At 37.8% G+C, this 17,481-nt stretch overlaps 1 protein-coding gene across 3 annotated transcripts in view; it reads right to left on the bottom strand.

Moving 5' to 3' along the window:
• The window catches only part of ATRN (attractin), a 172,207-nt gene that overhangs the window by 122,704 nt on the left and 32,022 nt on the right, over positions 1–17,481 (bottom strand). For all 3 annotated transcript variants that reach the window (XM_070043803.1, XM_030847508.3, XM_030847509.2), the window contains exon 2: positions 774–857. In XM_070043803.1, coding sequence (XP_069899904.1) covers positions 774–857 — 84 coding nt within the window. The remainder of the gene's footprint in view (positions 1–773; positions 858–17,481) is intronic.

The raw sequence follows: 17,481 nt of genomic DNA on the forward strand, positions 1-17,481 counted from the left end.
CCATAGAAAACCAGTTTTAACTTAACAAGTTCTAAAAGTTCATTAGGATCATTTCAGATTCCACACTGCAATTCAGTTTTAAGAAATTACCACTTGTCCAGTTTTGGTCCAGTCTTCTAAGACTGTCCACAATTATTTTAAAGGGTTATTAATGGTTGCAATGCGAGTGAATGCATGTGACACTTTCTGCAAGAAGCTTTTAAGAAGCAGGTCTGCTTTCTCTGTACTTCCTCCTTCCCCTCCTGCTGGCTGCAGTTAGCCAACAGTGAAAGTAATGAATGAATGGCAGAGCTTGGGTCCTACTACCAATGGGAAGAAAGCTGCCTGCTGACCAGGAACACCTGCCTTGGAACTGTTATGTGAGGAAGAAATAAACTTCCATATGTTAAATCACTAAAAATAGTAAATAAATAAATAAGTAGGCCTATTAAAATCTCTTCCCTTCCCTACTACATATTCAAGTGAAGTCTAGTCTTCTTCATATACCTCAACCATAATAAAATATTGTAACAGTTTTTTAACTATTACAACTGAAAATATACAAATTTCTGGTGTGTATAATTCATTTGCAAATCAACACAGAAGTTTTTTTCAATTAACATTGAAGATTAAGAAAAATAAGAAAATCAAATTCACTTGTCAAAGTAAAGGTTACCAAATAAAAAATATTTTAAGTTGCCACAGATTGTTAATTTTACATGTTGGAAAAGTAATCTCACAATGAGCTCTATCCTGAAGAAAAAAAAAAAAAAAACTTAGCCATTACTACTTACTGTCCTTCAATGAGCCATGTGCACTTTGTTTTATATTTATAATTTCCAGGTCCATCTGTTATAAACCCAGAAGATCCAGTTAGTCTGTAATTCAAAAAATAAAAAAATTTAAATGCATCAAAATTTCATATATTAATAATATCTTTCTTAATTCTCAATACAATCCAAGTGGGTACACTGATGCATACTATGACCAGAAGAAAAAGACTGGATAGTTATACACAGATTACACAAATCTGGATGAAACAAATTCATGCCATATACTTAAGAAAAGGGGATACAAATACATTAAAAACAACAGGAATGAACAAAAACATACATCTTTCTAGCTGAGATGGGAAAATCACACTTTGTTTCCATACAAATGGCCACAAGAAGTTAGTTATAAATATCAGTTGGTTTTTAAAAAACAAGGCCACACAGTTACCATTACAAGTAAAATGTGTAAATGCAATAAATAACGCTGTGGCCAGCATAACTATGATGCGCAAGCACATCAATCCACAACACACAACAGACCCACCACAGCTATTTAGTTGCTTCTTCTGAAGTGGCAATCTACCACACTCTGTGAGCAGTGCACATCAGCACCTGACTTCCCACACACATGCCAAGCTTGAAGTTTATCAATATTTTTAGGTCTTGCCAATATGACAGGTACATCTTAGTATCTCATTAATATTTTTACTAGTACTAACCCTAATGTATGAAGATTCTCATGTGTTTTGGTCATTTGCATTTTCTCCTTTGCAAATTAAGACTCAATATTCTTTACTCACTTTGCTACCAAGTTATCTTTTTCAAAATAATGTTTAAGAGCGCTATTTATATTAAGAAGCTCCCATTTGTATGGTAAATGTACTATAAACATATTTTCTCAGTTTATGTCTAGTATATATTATAGAAATATATACTAGAAATGTAGAAATTTTTAATATTTAACAATGCTATTTCTTTCCTCTTTGCTGTTTCCAGATCACTTTTCCTCCCTCTTCCATCAACAATGTCAGCCTTTCTGAAACAAATGCTCTCTTCTGGATCTGCCTCCCTTACTTTCTGAGTTATCTACTGACATCCCAATTACTCCTCTCCACCCACTCCAGATATCAGCATCTAGCTCACTGCCTTCCATTCAGCCACATCCAAGATGTCCCATCCAAAGCCCAGCCTCTCCATTTCTTAACTTCACCATTAACAATTTTTTCCTCTACCCCACTTTAGTTACCCACTCTTTTCAGCCCTGCTGTTAGGAGTGAAAACTCTACCATAAAATCTCCATTTAAAGCGACCTACACTCTGACCACCATCTCTGCTCTCTCTACTTCATTTAGCCTAATTCCCCCTCTCCAATGAATCTTCAGCCCCGACCTCCAATCCACACAACTATCACTTCTTTATGTTCATCACTCACACATTTCACTTTCTCACTTAACCTAGGTATGATTCCAGGGTCCATCACAATTATCATCCTCTGCAAATCTCTTGACTTCTTTGCATTCTCTCTCTCTCTGCTGTACTTGCCTGATATAAATGTCTCTGTGTCTTACTCCCCAACATCCATTCCATTCCCAAAATATTAGTCGAAGCCAATCATGGTTTCCTGTGCCCCTTGCCAATTAGAAATGTGTATTAGTTAAGATTAAGTTCTAATGCAACTGACAGAAAAACCTAAATAGTAATGGCTTTAACCAAGATATAAAGCCCTGGGCTTCCCTGGTGGCGCAGTGGTTGAGAGTCCACCTGCCAATGCAGGGGACACGGGTTCGTGCCCCGGTCCGGGAAGATCCCACATGCCGCAGAGCGGCTAGGCCCGTGAGCCATGGCTGCTGGGCATGCGCGTCCGGAGCCTGTGCTCCGCAACGGGAGAGGCCACAACAGTGAGAGGCCTGCGTACTGAAAAAAAAAAAAAAAGATATAAAGTCCAAACATAAGCAACCTGGAGCACATAAAGCATTTCTATGCTCATCAGGGAGTTAATTAATGTTCTGCCATCTTGTTGCTCCGTCATCCTCAACATGTGCTTCCACCTCATAATCCAAGATGGCTGCACAAACTCCAGTTATTATTTCCATATTCTACACAGTAGGAAGGAGTTGAAAGAAAACAAGGTACATACCCCTGCCCTCTAAGTCAAACATGACAATTCAACTTACCCCCTAGACAAAAATTAGACATACCTAAATGTACAGGGAGGCTGAGAAATATAGCCATTATCCCAGATGACCATATACTCTGTGAAAAATCAGGACTCTTTACTAATGAAGAGAAGACTACTACTTCTGTCACAGCATGTAATCTAATCTTAGATGTGAGGGGAAGTCTGATGGAGGGTTTCTAGGAAATATTTCCTCATTCCTAGCTACGACACCTAGATCTCCTCTTCAATAAGACTTGTTGCCAGCTGCAGAAATGAGTGTGGTCAACAGACAGCATCCAGCTGTCAGTTCCATTGGAGCTGCCTTGCCCTAGGTCATGCCCTTCCCAGCACAGCCCACACAGAGTGGGTATAAAGGCTGGGCATTTTTCAGTCCAACATGGGACAACTCTGGCAGGCAATCCTTACTCCAGAACTCTCCTTTGTCAGGCCTGCATTGAAGCTCAACTTCTTCCTTTGCCCAGTTCTGCTTCCTGCCCCTTCCTCTCACAGATGCTATAATTAACTTGTACCCCAAACTCCATTTCAGAAAATGCTTCCAAGAAACCCAGCCTATGACAGACAGACATCCAAAGAGACCATCCTTCTTCCTCTGGACTTTGCTATGTTTGGATTTTACTTCAGCCATCACGCTATGAGTCTAAACACAAAGCCAACACCAAGGATGACAAATCAAAGGAGTGCCAAGGTCCCTGAAGAGCCACACCAAACAGCCACAGAGACCACCCCAGGTTTACAGGTAAATAAATTTCCCAGTAGTTCAAACAGTTTTGTGGCTTTCTACTATGCTTCTTTTGTTTCTAAGAATTTCTACAGACTTCACATGGACATGTTCAGATATTTGCAAATCTGCATCCCTTTTGGAGAAAATATAGGTCAATTTTGAATATTTACTTCATATCTTTAAACATACACATTTACATAATTTTACAGGTAGTGAATAGATATGATCAGACAGGCTTTTTTGGGTCAACTAAAGGACAATTCTCCCTTGTCCACTGATCTCCCCAAGCACTCCACCCCTTCTCCCCACCAAGATAAACATTTAACAGAATTTCCATCCTGTTCCGCTGATCTATATTTCTGGTTTTGTGCCAATACCATACTGTTTTTTTAATGGTAACATTTATATATATATATATTTTTTAGTTTATTATTTATTTTTGGCTGTGTTGGGTCTTCGTTGCTGCACGCAGGCTTCTCATTGAGGTGGCTTCTCCTGCTGCGGAGCACAGGCTCCAGGCACATGGGCTTCATTAGTTGTGGCACACGGGCTCAGCAGTTGTGGCTCACGGGCTCTAGAGCACAGGATCAGTAGTTGTGGTGCACGGGCCCAGCTGCTCTGTGGCATGTGGGATCCTCCTGGACCAGGGCTCAAACCCGTGTCCCCTGCATTGGCAGGCAGATTCTTAACCACTGTGATACCAGGGAAGTCCCCATACTGTTTTGATTACTGTAGCTTTGTTGTATAGTCAGAAGTCATGGAGCCTGATTCCTCCATCTCTGTCTTTCTTTCTCAAGATTGCTTTGGCTATTTGGGGTCTTTTGTGTCTCCATACAAATTTTAAGATTTTTTGTTCTACTTCTGTGAAAAATGTCATTGGTAATTTGATAGGGATTGCAATGAATCTGTAGATCACCTTGGGTAGTATAGTCATTTTGACAATATCGATTTTCCCAATCCAAGAACATGGTATATCTTTCTGTCTGTTTGTGTCATCTTTGATTTCTTTCTTCACTGTCCTATAGTTTTTGGAGTACAGGTCTTTTGCCTCCTTAGATAGGTTTATTCCTAGGTATTTTACACTTTTTGATGCAATGGTAAATAGGATTGTTTCTGTAATTTCTCTTTCTGGTCTTTCCTTGTTAGTGTATAGAAATGCAAGAGATTTCTGTGTATTAATTTTGCATCCTGCAACTTTACCAAATTCATTGATGAACTCTAGTAGTTTTCTGGTAGCATCTTCAGGATTTTCTATGTATAGTATCATATCATCTGCCAACGATGAATTTTATTTCTTCTTTTCCAATTTGGATTCCCTTTATTTCTTTTTCTTCTCTGATCACCGTGGCTAGGACTTCCAAAACTATGCTGAATAGAAGTGGCAAGGGTGGACATCTTTGTCTTGTTCCTGATTTTAGAGAAAATGCTTTCACCTTTTCACCATTGAGTATGATGTTAGCTGTAGGTGTGTCATACATGGCCTTTATTATGTTGAGATATGTTCCCTCTATTACAACTTTCTGGAGAGTTTTTATCATAAATCGGTGTTGAATTTTGTCCAAACCTTTTCCTGCATCTACTGAGATGATCATATGGTTTTTACTCTTCAATTTGTTGATGTAATGTATCACAATGACTGATTTGCGGATATTGAACAATCCTTGCATCCCTGGGCTATATCCCACTTGATCATGGTGTACAATTGTTTGAATGTACTGTTGGATTTGGTTTGCTTGTATTCTTTTGAGGATTTCTGTGTCTATGTTCAGCAGTGATATTGGCCTGTAATTTTTTGTGTGGTATCTTTGTCTGGTTTTGGTATCAGAGTGATGGTGGTCTCATAGAATGAATTTGGGAGTGTTCCTTCCTCTGTGATTTTTGGCAATAGTCTAAGAAGGATAGGTGTTAACTCTTCTCTAAATGTTTGATAGAATTTGCCTGTGAAGCCATCTGGTCACGGACTTTTGTTTGTTGGAAGTTTTGTTTGCTGGAAGTTTTTAGATCACAGTTTCAATTTCAGTACTTGTGATTGGTCTATTCATGTTTTCTATTTCTTCCATGTTCAGTCTTGGAAGATTATACCTAAGAATTTGTCCATTTCTTCTAGGTTGTCCATTTTATTGGTTGCTTATGATCCTTTGTATTTCTGTGGTGTCATTTGTATTTGAGACCTCTCCCTCCTTTTCTCGATGAGTCTGGCTAAAGGTTTATCAATTTTGTTTACCTTTTCAAAGAACCAACTTTTAGTTTCATTGATCTTTTCTATTGCTTTCTTCATCTCTATTTCATTTATTTCTGCTCTGATCTTTATGAATTCTTTCCTTTTACTAACTTTGGGTTTTGTTTGTTCTTCTTTCTCTATTTGCTTTAGGTATAAGGTTAGATTGTTTATTTAAGATTTTTCTTGTTTCCTGAGGTAAGACTGTATTGCTATAAACTTGCCTCTTAGAACTGCTTTTGCTGCATCCCATAGGTTTTGGATCGCCCTGCTTTCATTTTCATTTGTCCCTAGGTATTTTTTGATTTACTCTGATTTCCTCAGTGATCCATTGGTTTTTTAGTAACACTCTTTAGCCTCCACATGTTTGTGTTTTTTCAGTTTTTTTCTTATGGTTGATTTCCACTCTCATAGTGTGTGGTCAGAAAAGATGTTTACTATGATTTCAATTTTCTTAAATTTACCAAGGTTCACTCTGTGGCCCAGCATGTGATCAATCCAGGCGAATGTTCCACGTGCACTTGAGAAGAATGTGTATTCTGCTGCTTTTGGATGGAATGCTCTATAAATATCAATTAAGTCCATCTGGTCTAATGTGTCATTTAAGGCCTGTGTTTCATTACTGATTTCCTGTCTGGATGATCTGTCCACTGATGAAACTGGGGTGTTAAAGTCCCCCACTATTATTGTGTTACTGTCAATTTCTCCTTTTGTGGATGTTAGTATTTGCCTTATATATTGAGGTGCTCTTATATTGGGTGCATATATATTTACAATTGTTATATCTTCTCCTTGGATCATTATGTAGTGTCCTTTGCCTCTTATAACATTCTTTATTTTAAAGTCTTTTTTGTCTGAAATGAGTATTGCTACTCCAACTTTCATTCCTGTTTGTGTGTAATACACTTTCCATCCCCTCACTTTCAGTCCATAGATCTGAAATGGGTCTCTTGTAGACAGTAAGAGTCTTGTTTTTGTATCCATTCATCCAGTCCATGTCTTTTGGATGGAGCATTTAATCCTTTTACATTTAAGGTTATTATCAATATGTATGTTCTTACTGCCATTTTGTTAATTGTTTTGGGTTTGTTTTTGTAGGTCTTTTTTCTTCCCTTCCTCTCTTGTTCTCTTCTCTTTGATTTGATGACTAACTTCAGTATTGTGTTTAGATTCTTTTTTCTGTTTTGTGTGTGTATCTATTGTAGATGTTTGGTTTGTGGTTACCATGAGGTTTTGATATAGCAGCCTATATAAACGAGATGTTTTAAGTTGCTAGTCTTTTAATTTCAAATGTATTTCCAGTATCCTGCATTTGTTCTCTCCTCTTCTCACAATTGCTGGTTTTGATATCATATTTGTGTGCAGATGATTTCTTACCTTTACATATGTTTGCCTTTACCGGTGGGCTTTTTCCATTTGTAATTTTCTTGTTTCTAGTTGTGGCCTATTCTTTTCCGCCTAGAGAAGTTCCTTTAGCGTTTGTTGCAAAGCTGTTGTGGTGGTGCTGAAGTCTCTTACCTTTTGGTTGTTTGTGTGACAGCCTTGCTGGGTAGAGTATTCTTGGTTGTAGGTTCTTCCCTTTCATCACTTTAAATATATCGTGCCACTCCCTTCTGGCCTGCAGAGTTTCTGCTGAGAAATCAGCTGATGACCTTATGGGAATTCCCTCGTACATTATTTGTTGCTTTCCCCTTGTTGCTTTTAATATTTTTTGTCTTTAATTTTTGTCAATTTGATTACTATGTGTCTCAGTGTGTTCCTCCTTGGGTTTATCCTGCCTGGGACACTATGTGCTTCCTGGACTTGGGTGACTATTTCCTTTCCCATGTTAGGGACATTTTCAACTATTATCTCTTCAAATATTTTCTCAGGTCCTTTCTCTCTCTCTCTTCTCTTTCTGGGACCCCTAAAATGAGAATGTTGGTGTGTTTAATATTGTCCCAGAGGTCTCTTAGACTGTCCTCATTTCTTTTCATTCTTTTTTCTTTATTCTGTTCCATGGCAGTGATTTCCACCATTCTGTCTTCCAGCTCACTTAGCCATTCTTCTGCCTCAGTTATTCTGCTATTGATTCCTTCAAGTGTATTTTTCATTTCAGTTATTGTATTGTTCTTCTGTTTGTATGTTTAGTTCTTCTAGGTTTTTTTAAACATTTCTTGTATCTTCTCCATCTGTGTCTCCATTTTTTTCCCCATGGTCTTGGATCATCTTTACTATCATTACTCCAAATTCTTTTTCAGGTAGATTGCCTACCTCTGCTTCACTTAGTTGTTCTTCTGGGCTTTCCTCTTGTTCCGTCATCTGGATATATTCCTCTGCTGTCTCGTTTTGTGTGACTTTCTGTGATTGTGATTTCCATTCTGCAGATGGCAAAATTGTAGTTCTTCTTGCTTCTGCTGTCTGCCCCGTGTTGGATGACGCTAAGAGGCTTGTGCAGGCTTCTTGGTGGGAGGGACTGGTAGCTGCCCAATGGGTCTTGGGAGCTGGGTCTTGTTCCTCCGGTGGGCAAGGCCATGCCAGGGGGTGTGTTTATTGGGCAGCTGTTTATTCAGGAAGACTTTAAGCAACCTGTCTGCTGATGGGTGGGGCTGTGTTCCCACCCTGCTGGTTGTTTGGCCTGAGGCATTCCAGTACTGGAGGCTACAGGCTGTTGAGTGGGGCCAGGTCGTAGTGAGAAAATGGCAGTCTCCAAGAGGGCTCACGCCTATGAGTCCTACCCAGAACTGCCCCTGCCAATGTTCTTGTCCTCTCAGCAAGTCACAGCCACTCCCTGCCGCCTCTGCAGGAATCCCTCCAATACTGTCAGGTAAGTCTGGCCCAGTCTCTCATGAGGTCACTGCTTTTTTCCCTGGGTTCTGGTGCGCACCAGATCCTGTGTATGCCCTCCAAGTGTGGAGTTTCAGTTTCCCCCACTTCTGTGGAATTCCTGTGATCAAACCCCGCTGGCCTTCAAAGCTAGATTATCTGGGGGCTCCTCCTCCCGTTGCCAGGCTGCCAGGCTGGGGAGCCTGATGTGGGGCTCGGAACTTTCACCCCTGTGGTATAATTATTTTTATAATTATTTTCCAGTTTGTGGGTTGCCCACCTGGCATGTATGGGATTTGATTTTATCGTGATTGCATCCCTCCTACCATCTTGTTCTGGCTTCTTCTTTGTCTTTGGATGTAGGGTATCTTTTTTGATAGACTCCAAAATTTTTTTGTCAGGGGTTGTTCAGCAGTAAGCCATGATTTTGGTTTTTCCATGAGAAGGGGGGAGGTCATGTCCTTCTACTCCACCATAGGTCCTGGAAAGCACATGGCACACCTGGGGGCCACAGTGAGGTCAAGGGTAGAGAGCAAAAGTTTGTTTCTTCTGAACAGGACGGACGTGGTTAGGTTTTGTTTCTCAACCTAGTCTGACAGTTTTACTGACACAGTATAATCTATTCACATTTAGAATAATGACTGCTATACTGATTTGACTCCTTCCAACCAAATTTTTAAATCAACCTTAATGAGGAGTAATTTATATATAATAAAATGCAGCCAACATAAATGTACAATTTGGTAAGTTTTGACAAATTTATACACATATAAAACCCCAAAACAAGATATAAAACAGTTCTGTCACCCCCCAAAGTTCCCTCAGACCTCTTTGCAGGCACTCCTTCTCAACACTGATCTTGTTTCTATCATTGCAGACCTGATTTATAGAACCTGATTTTATAGAACCTGATTTAATGGAATCATGCAGAGACACTTTTGTGCGTTGCTTCTTTCGATCAGCATGTTTCTGAGTACAGTGTGTATCAATAGTTTGTTCCTTCCTATTGCTGTGTGGTATTCTACTGTATGAATATACCACAACACGTCTATCCATTTTCCTGTTGATAGACACTTGGATTATGTAGTTATAGATGCTTATGAACAAAGCTGCTAAGAACACTTGTGCACAAGCCTTTGTGTGGACATTTCTCTTGGATAAAAACATAAAAAAGGAATAATTGGATCAAAGTATAGATATACACGTAAATTTAAAGAAACTGCCAAATTGTTTCCTAAGTGGTTATACCATCTTACACTTCCATCATCTAGGTATAAATCTTCTCTGCTCTCAGGTCTCCCAGTATTCCCACAGCCTCAGCAATATACCCCTTCAGCAATATATTGGACTGTGCAACTCCAAGATGAACATGTTTTTCTTAACAGCTCAGATATCAGGATGCATTGTAAAACCAATGGCAGTTCGTAGTTTAAATGTTTTTCTTTCTTAGAAGTACATAAGGGTGCATTTTACCCTCAATAGTATCTTAATAAACTGCAGTTATACATATGGCAAACCCTAAACCTGACTGAATCCAACTCTCTGCTTACTCTGTATATGAAACCAAGCAGCTAAATAAGGCTAGTGACACAACACTGTGCTGACTGGTCTCACTTTACATTTATAAACACATATCTCAAGTAGGTTCCAAGCACTGTGGGACAATCAATCCTTTCATTTCCCTGGCCAATCTCTTATACCTTATTATCTTTCACCTTTCCAAACCCTCTTCCCTCTCTTCAATTTTAGCTGACGATCAACTGATTACTTCACTTGTTTCACATCTATTTACCACCAGTGGAATGTAAATTTCATGACAGCAAGGACTTTTGTCTGCTTTGTTCATTATTTCTAGTGCCTAGAAGTGTGTCTGGCATCCTAATGACACAAAGTGAATAGCTGTGGAAAGAAGAAATAAATCAGGAGAGACCTATATTTTCTTACCATTACTAAATGCAGGTACTTTGCCTTAACCCTAGTTACAATGGATAGGGTCACACCCTCTACCTGGGTGCAGAATTCTAAAACTCTACTCAATCAAGGGCCTCACCAGAACAAACCTAATTCTAAACCCCATGCTATACTTTTTCTATCTACTGGATAAGCCTAAGACTAGCTGCTGGATTCCCTTCTTAAAAAACAAACTCCCTTCTCATGTTCTCAAGCTATTCCTTACCTTTTTTTTTTTTTTTTTACTTTTACAACAAAGGTCTTCTTAAGAATTATCTACTGTTGGGAATTCCCTGAGGTCCAGTGGTTAGGACTTCATGCTTTCACTACCAAGGGTGTGGGTTCAATCCCTGGTATGGGAAATAAGATCCTGCAAGCTGCACAGCGCAGCCAAAAAAAACCCCAAACAAACCAAAAAACAAACAAAGAAAAAACCATAAAGAATTATCTACTCTCGCTGACAATACTCTTACCTTGTAATTTCTTAACCCCATTCCAATGGGGTCTAACCCTCACCCCTCCTCTGAAATCCTTCTGTTAAGGGATAGAGGAGTAAATCCTCAGATCCCTTATTTCCTTCTCAGATCCCTTCTTACTTCACTCTCTTACACATCTGAAGTAGCTGATGACTCCCTCTTTATTTTTTTTTTGCATTTAATCTTTTGTTTTCTTCCAATTTTATTGAGATAACTGACATACAGCACTACCTAAGTTTAAGGTGTATAGTATAATGATTTGACCTACATACTTCATGAAATGATTATCACAATAAATTTAGTGAACATCCATCATCTCATATAGATACAATATTAAAGAAATAGAAAACAAAGTTTTTCCTTGTGATGAGAACACTTAGGATTTAGTCTCTTAACAACTCTCATATATAACATACAGCAGTGTTAATTAAATGTATCATGTACATCCTTAGTACTTCCTTATCTTATAACTAGAATTTTGTACCTTTTGACTACTTTCATTCAATTCCCCCTCCCCCCACCCCCTGCCTCTGGTAACCACAAATCTGATCTCTTTTTCTGTTTGTTTCTGAAGTATAATCGACCTACAACACTATGTTAGTTCCTGTTACACAACATAGTGTTTTAATACTTCTATACATGTCAAAATTATCACAATGATAAGTCCAGGTACAATATGTCATCATACAAAGATATTACATAGTTATTGGCTATAGTCACCACGCTGTACATTTCATACCTGTGATTCATTTGCAACTCTAAGTTTGTGCCTCTTAATCTCCACTTATTTTTTCCTCCTCCACTCCCCTCCCCTCTAGCAACCACCTGTTTGTCCTCTGTATATACAACTCTATTTGTTTTGTTTTTTAGATTCCACATGTAAGTGAACTCATACAGTATTTGTCTTTCTCTTATTTCACTTAGCATAATATGCTCTAGGTCCATCCACGTTGTCACAAATGGCAAGATTTCATTCTTTTTCCAGCTGAGTAATATTCCATTGCATTTATACACCACAGCTTTATCCATTCATCTATTGATGGGCACTTAGGTTGCTTCCATATATTGGCTATTGTAAATAATGCTGCAGTGAACATAGGGATATATATATATATGTATATCTTTTCTAATTGGTGTTTTCTTTTCTTTGGATAAAATACCCAGAAGAGGAGTTGCTGGATCATATGGTGGCTCTTTTTAATTCTTGAGGAATCTTCATACTGTTTTCCATAGTGGCTGCACCAATTTACATTGCCACCAACAGTGCACAGGGTTCCCTTTTCTCCACATCCTCACCAATTCTTGTTATTTGTTGTCTTTTTGAAAATAGCCATTCTGAATGGTATGAGGTGATATCTCATTGTGATTCTGATTTGCATTTACCTGATGATTAGTGATGTTGAGCATCTTTTCATGTGCTGTTGGCCATCTGTATGTTTTCCTTGGAAAAATGTCTATTCAGATCCTCTGCCCATTTTTTAGTCAGGTTGTTTCTTTGTTTTTTCATATTGAGCTGTATGAGTTCTTTGTATATTTTAGATATTAACCTCATATTGAAAATACCATTTGCAAATACCTTCTCTCACTCAGTAGGTGGCCTTTTTGTTTTGTTGACAGTTTCCTTCACTGTGCAAAAGATATTTAGTTTGATGTAGTCCCATTTGTTTATTTTTGCTTTTGTTTCCCTTGCCTGAGGAGACATATCCAAAAAAACTAAGAGTGATGTCAAAGAGCATACTGCCTATGTTTTCTTGTAGAAGTTTTATGGTTTCATGTCTTATATTTAAGTCTTTAATTCATTTTGAATTTATTTTTGTGCATGGTGTGAGAGTAGTCCAGTTTGATTCTTTTGCATGTAGCTATCCAGTTTTCACAATACCATTTATTCAAGAGGCTGTCTTTTCCCCATTGTATATTCTTGCTTCCTTTATCATAGTTAATTGCCCATATAAGTGTGAACTCACTTCTGGGCTCTGTATTCTGTTCCACTGATGTATATGTCTGTTTTTGTTCCAGTACCATACTGTTTTGATTACTGTAGCTTCGTAATATAGTTCGAAATCAGGGCGCCTCCCTCTTTCTTAAAACACTTTCTCCACTTGGTTTCCCAAACCCTACACTCTGGACTCACAGGCAGCTTCTTCTCAGTCCCCTTTAGTAAGTCCAACTGCTTATCCCAATATCTAAATGTAGGAATGCCCCAAGGCTCCAACCTCAGTCTGCTTCTCTACCTAAATTCACTGGGTAAGTGATCTCAAACTGTCTCAAAGCCTTAAGTACCAACTGCATATATTTTTTACAACGAAACTATCATCTCTATGATTGGAACACCATTCTCCTGGTTATCCCAGGCAAAAACTATGAACAATACAGGCATATTATCTGTAAAAAAAATTACTATTTTATTTTCTTCTAACATTTTAATTATATTTTGTTATCTTCTTGTCTTATTACAACTGGTTAAGATCTCCATTATTACACTGAAAAGAACTGGTAATGGTAAGTATCCCTGTCTTGTTCCCAATCTCAGGTGAAAGCTTTCAATATTTCACCCTACAGTGTGATATTTACCCTAAATTCTTTGTATGAAGTCTTCACCAGATTAAGGAAGTAATTTTCTATTTTTTCTTTCTTTCTTTTTTTAAATTTATTTGGCTACACCAGGTCTTAGTTGCAGCACGTGGGATCTTCGTTGCAGCATGTGGCATCTTTAGTTGTGGCATGTGGTACCTTTTAGTTACGGCATGTGGGATTTTTAGTTGCAGCATTGGGATCTTTTAGTTGTGGCACGCGGGCTCTTAGTTGCAGCACGCAGGATCTAGTTCCCTGACCAGGGATCTCCCTGACCAGGGATCAAACCCGGGCCCCCTGCATTGGGAGTGCAGAGTCTTAACCACCAGACTACCAGGGAAGTCCCTATTCTTTAAACTAAAGATTTTCTTTTTTACCACTAATGAGTACTGAACTCTATTTTCTTTTTAAAAAACTGTCCATCTAATGAAACGATCATTTGGTTTTTCTCCTTTATTCTGTTAAATCGACCTTGAATTTCTCAAATCTAAGAAACCCAAAGTTGGGTTCAATTTGGTCATGATTCTTTTTATATTTTGCTGGATACAGTTTGCAAATATTTTTTTAAATTTTTTTTAATATGTTTGTAAGTTAGACTGACCTGCTGCTTTCCTTCTTTGTCAGGTTTTGATAACAAACATATGCTGGCTGCATAAAAACAATGGATTTCACCTCTCTTCCTATGTTCTAGAAGAGTCTGTGTAAGATCGGTCCTATAAAAGTTTGCAAGAATTCACTATTGAAGTCATCTGGGCCTGGAGTTGTCTTTTTAGTAAATTAGTTTTACTAGAGTTTACCACTCCATTTAAATTTTTCAAATTTATTGGAATAAACTTGTTAATAATATTCTCATATGATTTTTCCAATGTCTGTAGGATCTATAGTGATGGCCCCTTTATCATCACTGATATCAGTAATTTCTGTTTCTTTTTCTCTTTATCAATCTCTCTAGCAGTTTATCAATTTTACTAGTCTTTTAATGCTTACCTTTGTTAAGCCTCTGTATTGCATAGGTTTTATATTAATTTTTCTCTTATCTATATTATTTCATTCCCATGGCTTTATATTTTGTAGTGCTTTTTCTATTTTCTTGAGTTGGTAACTTAGATCACTGATTCAATCTTTCTTCTTTTTTAATGTATGCATTTAAAGCTGTAACTTTCATTCTCAGCATGGCACTAGTGGTATCCCAAAGCTTTGAGATAAAATATTTTCATTACCATCCGGTTTGAAATATTTTCAAATTACTGGGGTGGTTTCTTCTTCGATTCATGAACATTAGAAGAGTACAGTAACTGTATAGTGCAGTATTCTCTATATGTCAATTAGGCCAAGTGTTTTCAAATCTTTCTTCTGTTAGTTACTGAGAGAGGAGTATTAAAGTATTTTTAATATCAATGGATGTAAAAAAGCAGGAAGAAAATCTGACGAGGAGCAGGATATGTGCATGGTCTTAAAGCGTCTCCTCACATATTGCTTAACGGTTGCAAGGAGGAATTAGTGGAAAAATAAGACAGTATCTCAAACAGGAAAATAAAATATAAAAAATAAGGGACAGATAGGCATTGTATGCCTCCACATGTGATACCGTGAGAAGGATACCTCCCCACCTAAGCAGCATCCCAGCCAAGGATGCATAACTTGAATCTAACCATGAGGAAACATGAAACAAAAGCAAAATTTTAAAAAGTGAATAAAACCGGGGGGCTGTATTTATGAAAAAATGCCAATATCATTAAAAACAACAAAGAACAACAAAGAAAGGCAGTAGAAATGTTTTAGATCAGGAGCTGGCAAACTATAGTCCTTGGGCAAAATCCAGCCTGCCATTTGTTCATGAAAATCTTATTGGAACACAGCCACAATCTTTTGCACACTTACTGGCAATGGCTGCTCAGTGCTACAATAGCAGAAGTGAGCAGTTGTGATCGAGACAAAGCCAAAAATACTTACTATTTGGTCCTTTACAGAAAAGGTGTGCTGACCCTTGTTCCAGATTAAGGCAGGCTCAAGAGACATGACAAGCAGATGCAATACCTAACCCTAGACTGGATCTTGTACTGGAGGCAGGGAAATGACAGAAAGGTCATTATTCGGTCAGTTGACAATGGGGAGTACAAACAGTAGATAAAAGCATTATATCAATGTCAGACTTACTGATGGTGAAAACTATACCTTAAGACTTAAATCTTACGTCTCTTAATCACTATTCTTAGAAAATACATGCTAAAGTATTTTAAAGGGTCAAGAGCCATGATACATACATACACATACACACACACACACACACACACACACACACAGCTTATTCTCAAGTGCTTCAAGGAAATAAACTGTGTATGTGAGTGTGTTTGTGTGTGTGAGACAGAGACACACATACAGAGAGAGGGAATGATCAGGTATTTTTCACCCCTTTGTCTCTCTGTATTTCTGTCCAGTTATTTTATTCCTATATATTTTGCAACCCACTGATTTTCTCTTCATCTGTGTCTAAGGTTCCTAAAATCAGTAAATGTATTTTCAGTTTCCACTAATTTCTTTTCTATACTTTCTAATTCTCTGATGAAATTGCTCATCTTGTCACTTAAATTCTTAAAAATAGTTATTATTTATCTCAAAGCCTGTTTCCAATCATTACGACTGCTGGCTTCCTGGTGTGTGTGCCTCCACTAATGTCCTTTTCCTGTTCCAAGAGCCAATCCAGAATCCTACACTGCATTTAGTTATTATGTCTTCTTAGTCTCCCTGAGCCTCTTTTTTTTAAATAATTTAAATTTTAGTTGAAATAACAGATTCACATGCAGTTAGAAAAAATACAGTGATTCCTTGTACACTTTAACCAATTTCCTCAAATAGTAACACTTTTCCAAAACTACAGTATAATGTCACAACCATAATACTGACATTGATAAATCAATCTTATTCAGATTTCCACAATTTTACTTATGTGTGTACATGTATGTGTGTTTGTGTAAGTTCTGTACAATTTTGTCACCTGTGTAGACTCATGTATCCACCACCACAGTCAAGATATGCACAGTTCCAAAAATACATGGATTCCTCATATTGCCCTTTAATAACCACACACACCTGCCTCCCACATCTTCCTCACACACTCACTATCCTTAATCCCTGCCAATGTTTAATCTGTTGTTTTTATCTTTATGTAATGTCTCTCTTTGTCTCTGGCAATTTTCTATACTCTAAAATCTAATCTATAAAATATTAATAAAGCCATTCCTGCTCTTTTTAAAAGTAATGTTTATATGGTATAATTTTTCCATTCTTTTACTTTCTACCTACTACATTGTTGAATTTGAAGTGACTTTCCCAGAAGCAGTATATAACTTGGTCACGTTTTTTCATCACTACTGATATGTTAACGCTTAAGTCTCCACTCTATCTGTTGTTTTATATTTGTTTTCTCTGGATCTCATTCTTCTGTTTCTCTCTTTTGCCTTCCTGTGGGTCATCTGAACATTTTTAAAGATTTTACCTTGACTTATGTATACTGTTTTTATCTTTTTGTATAGTTTTCTCAGTGGTTACTCTAGGTATTAGAATATACATATGTGATTTATAACAATCTTTTTTTAAAATAAATTTATTTTATTTATTTTTGGCTGTATTGGGTCCTCGTTGCTGCACACAGGCTTTCTATAGTTGCGGCGAGCGGGGGCTACTCTTCGTTGAAGTGCACAGGCTTCTCATCGCAGTCGTTTCTCACGTTGTGGAGCACAGGCTCTAGACAGGTGGGCTTCAGTAGTTGTAGCATGCAGGCTCAGTAGTTGTGGCTCGTGGGCTTTAGA

Source organism: Globicephala melas, chromosome 15 (genome assembly GCF_963455315.2).
Source record: "Globicephala melas chromosome 15, mGloMel1.2, whole genome shotgun sequence".
NCBI classification, from domain to species: Eukaryota; Metazoa; Chordata; class Mammalia; order Artiodactyla; family Delphinidae; genus Globicephala; species Globicephala melas.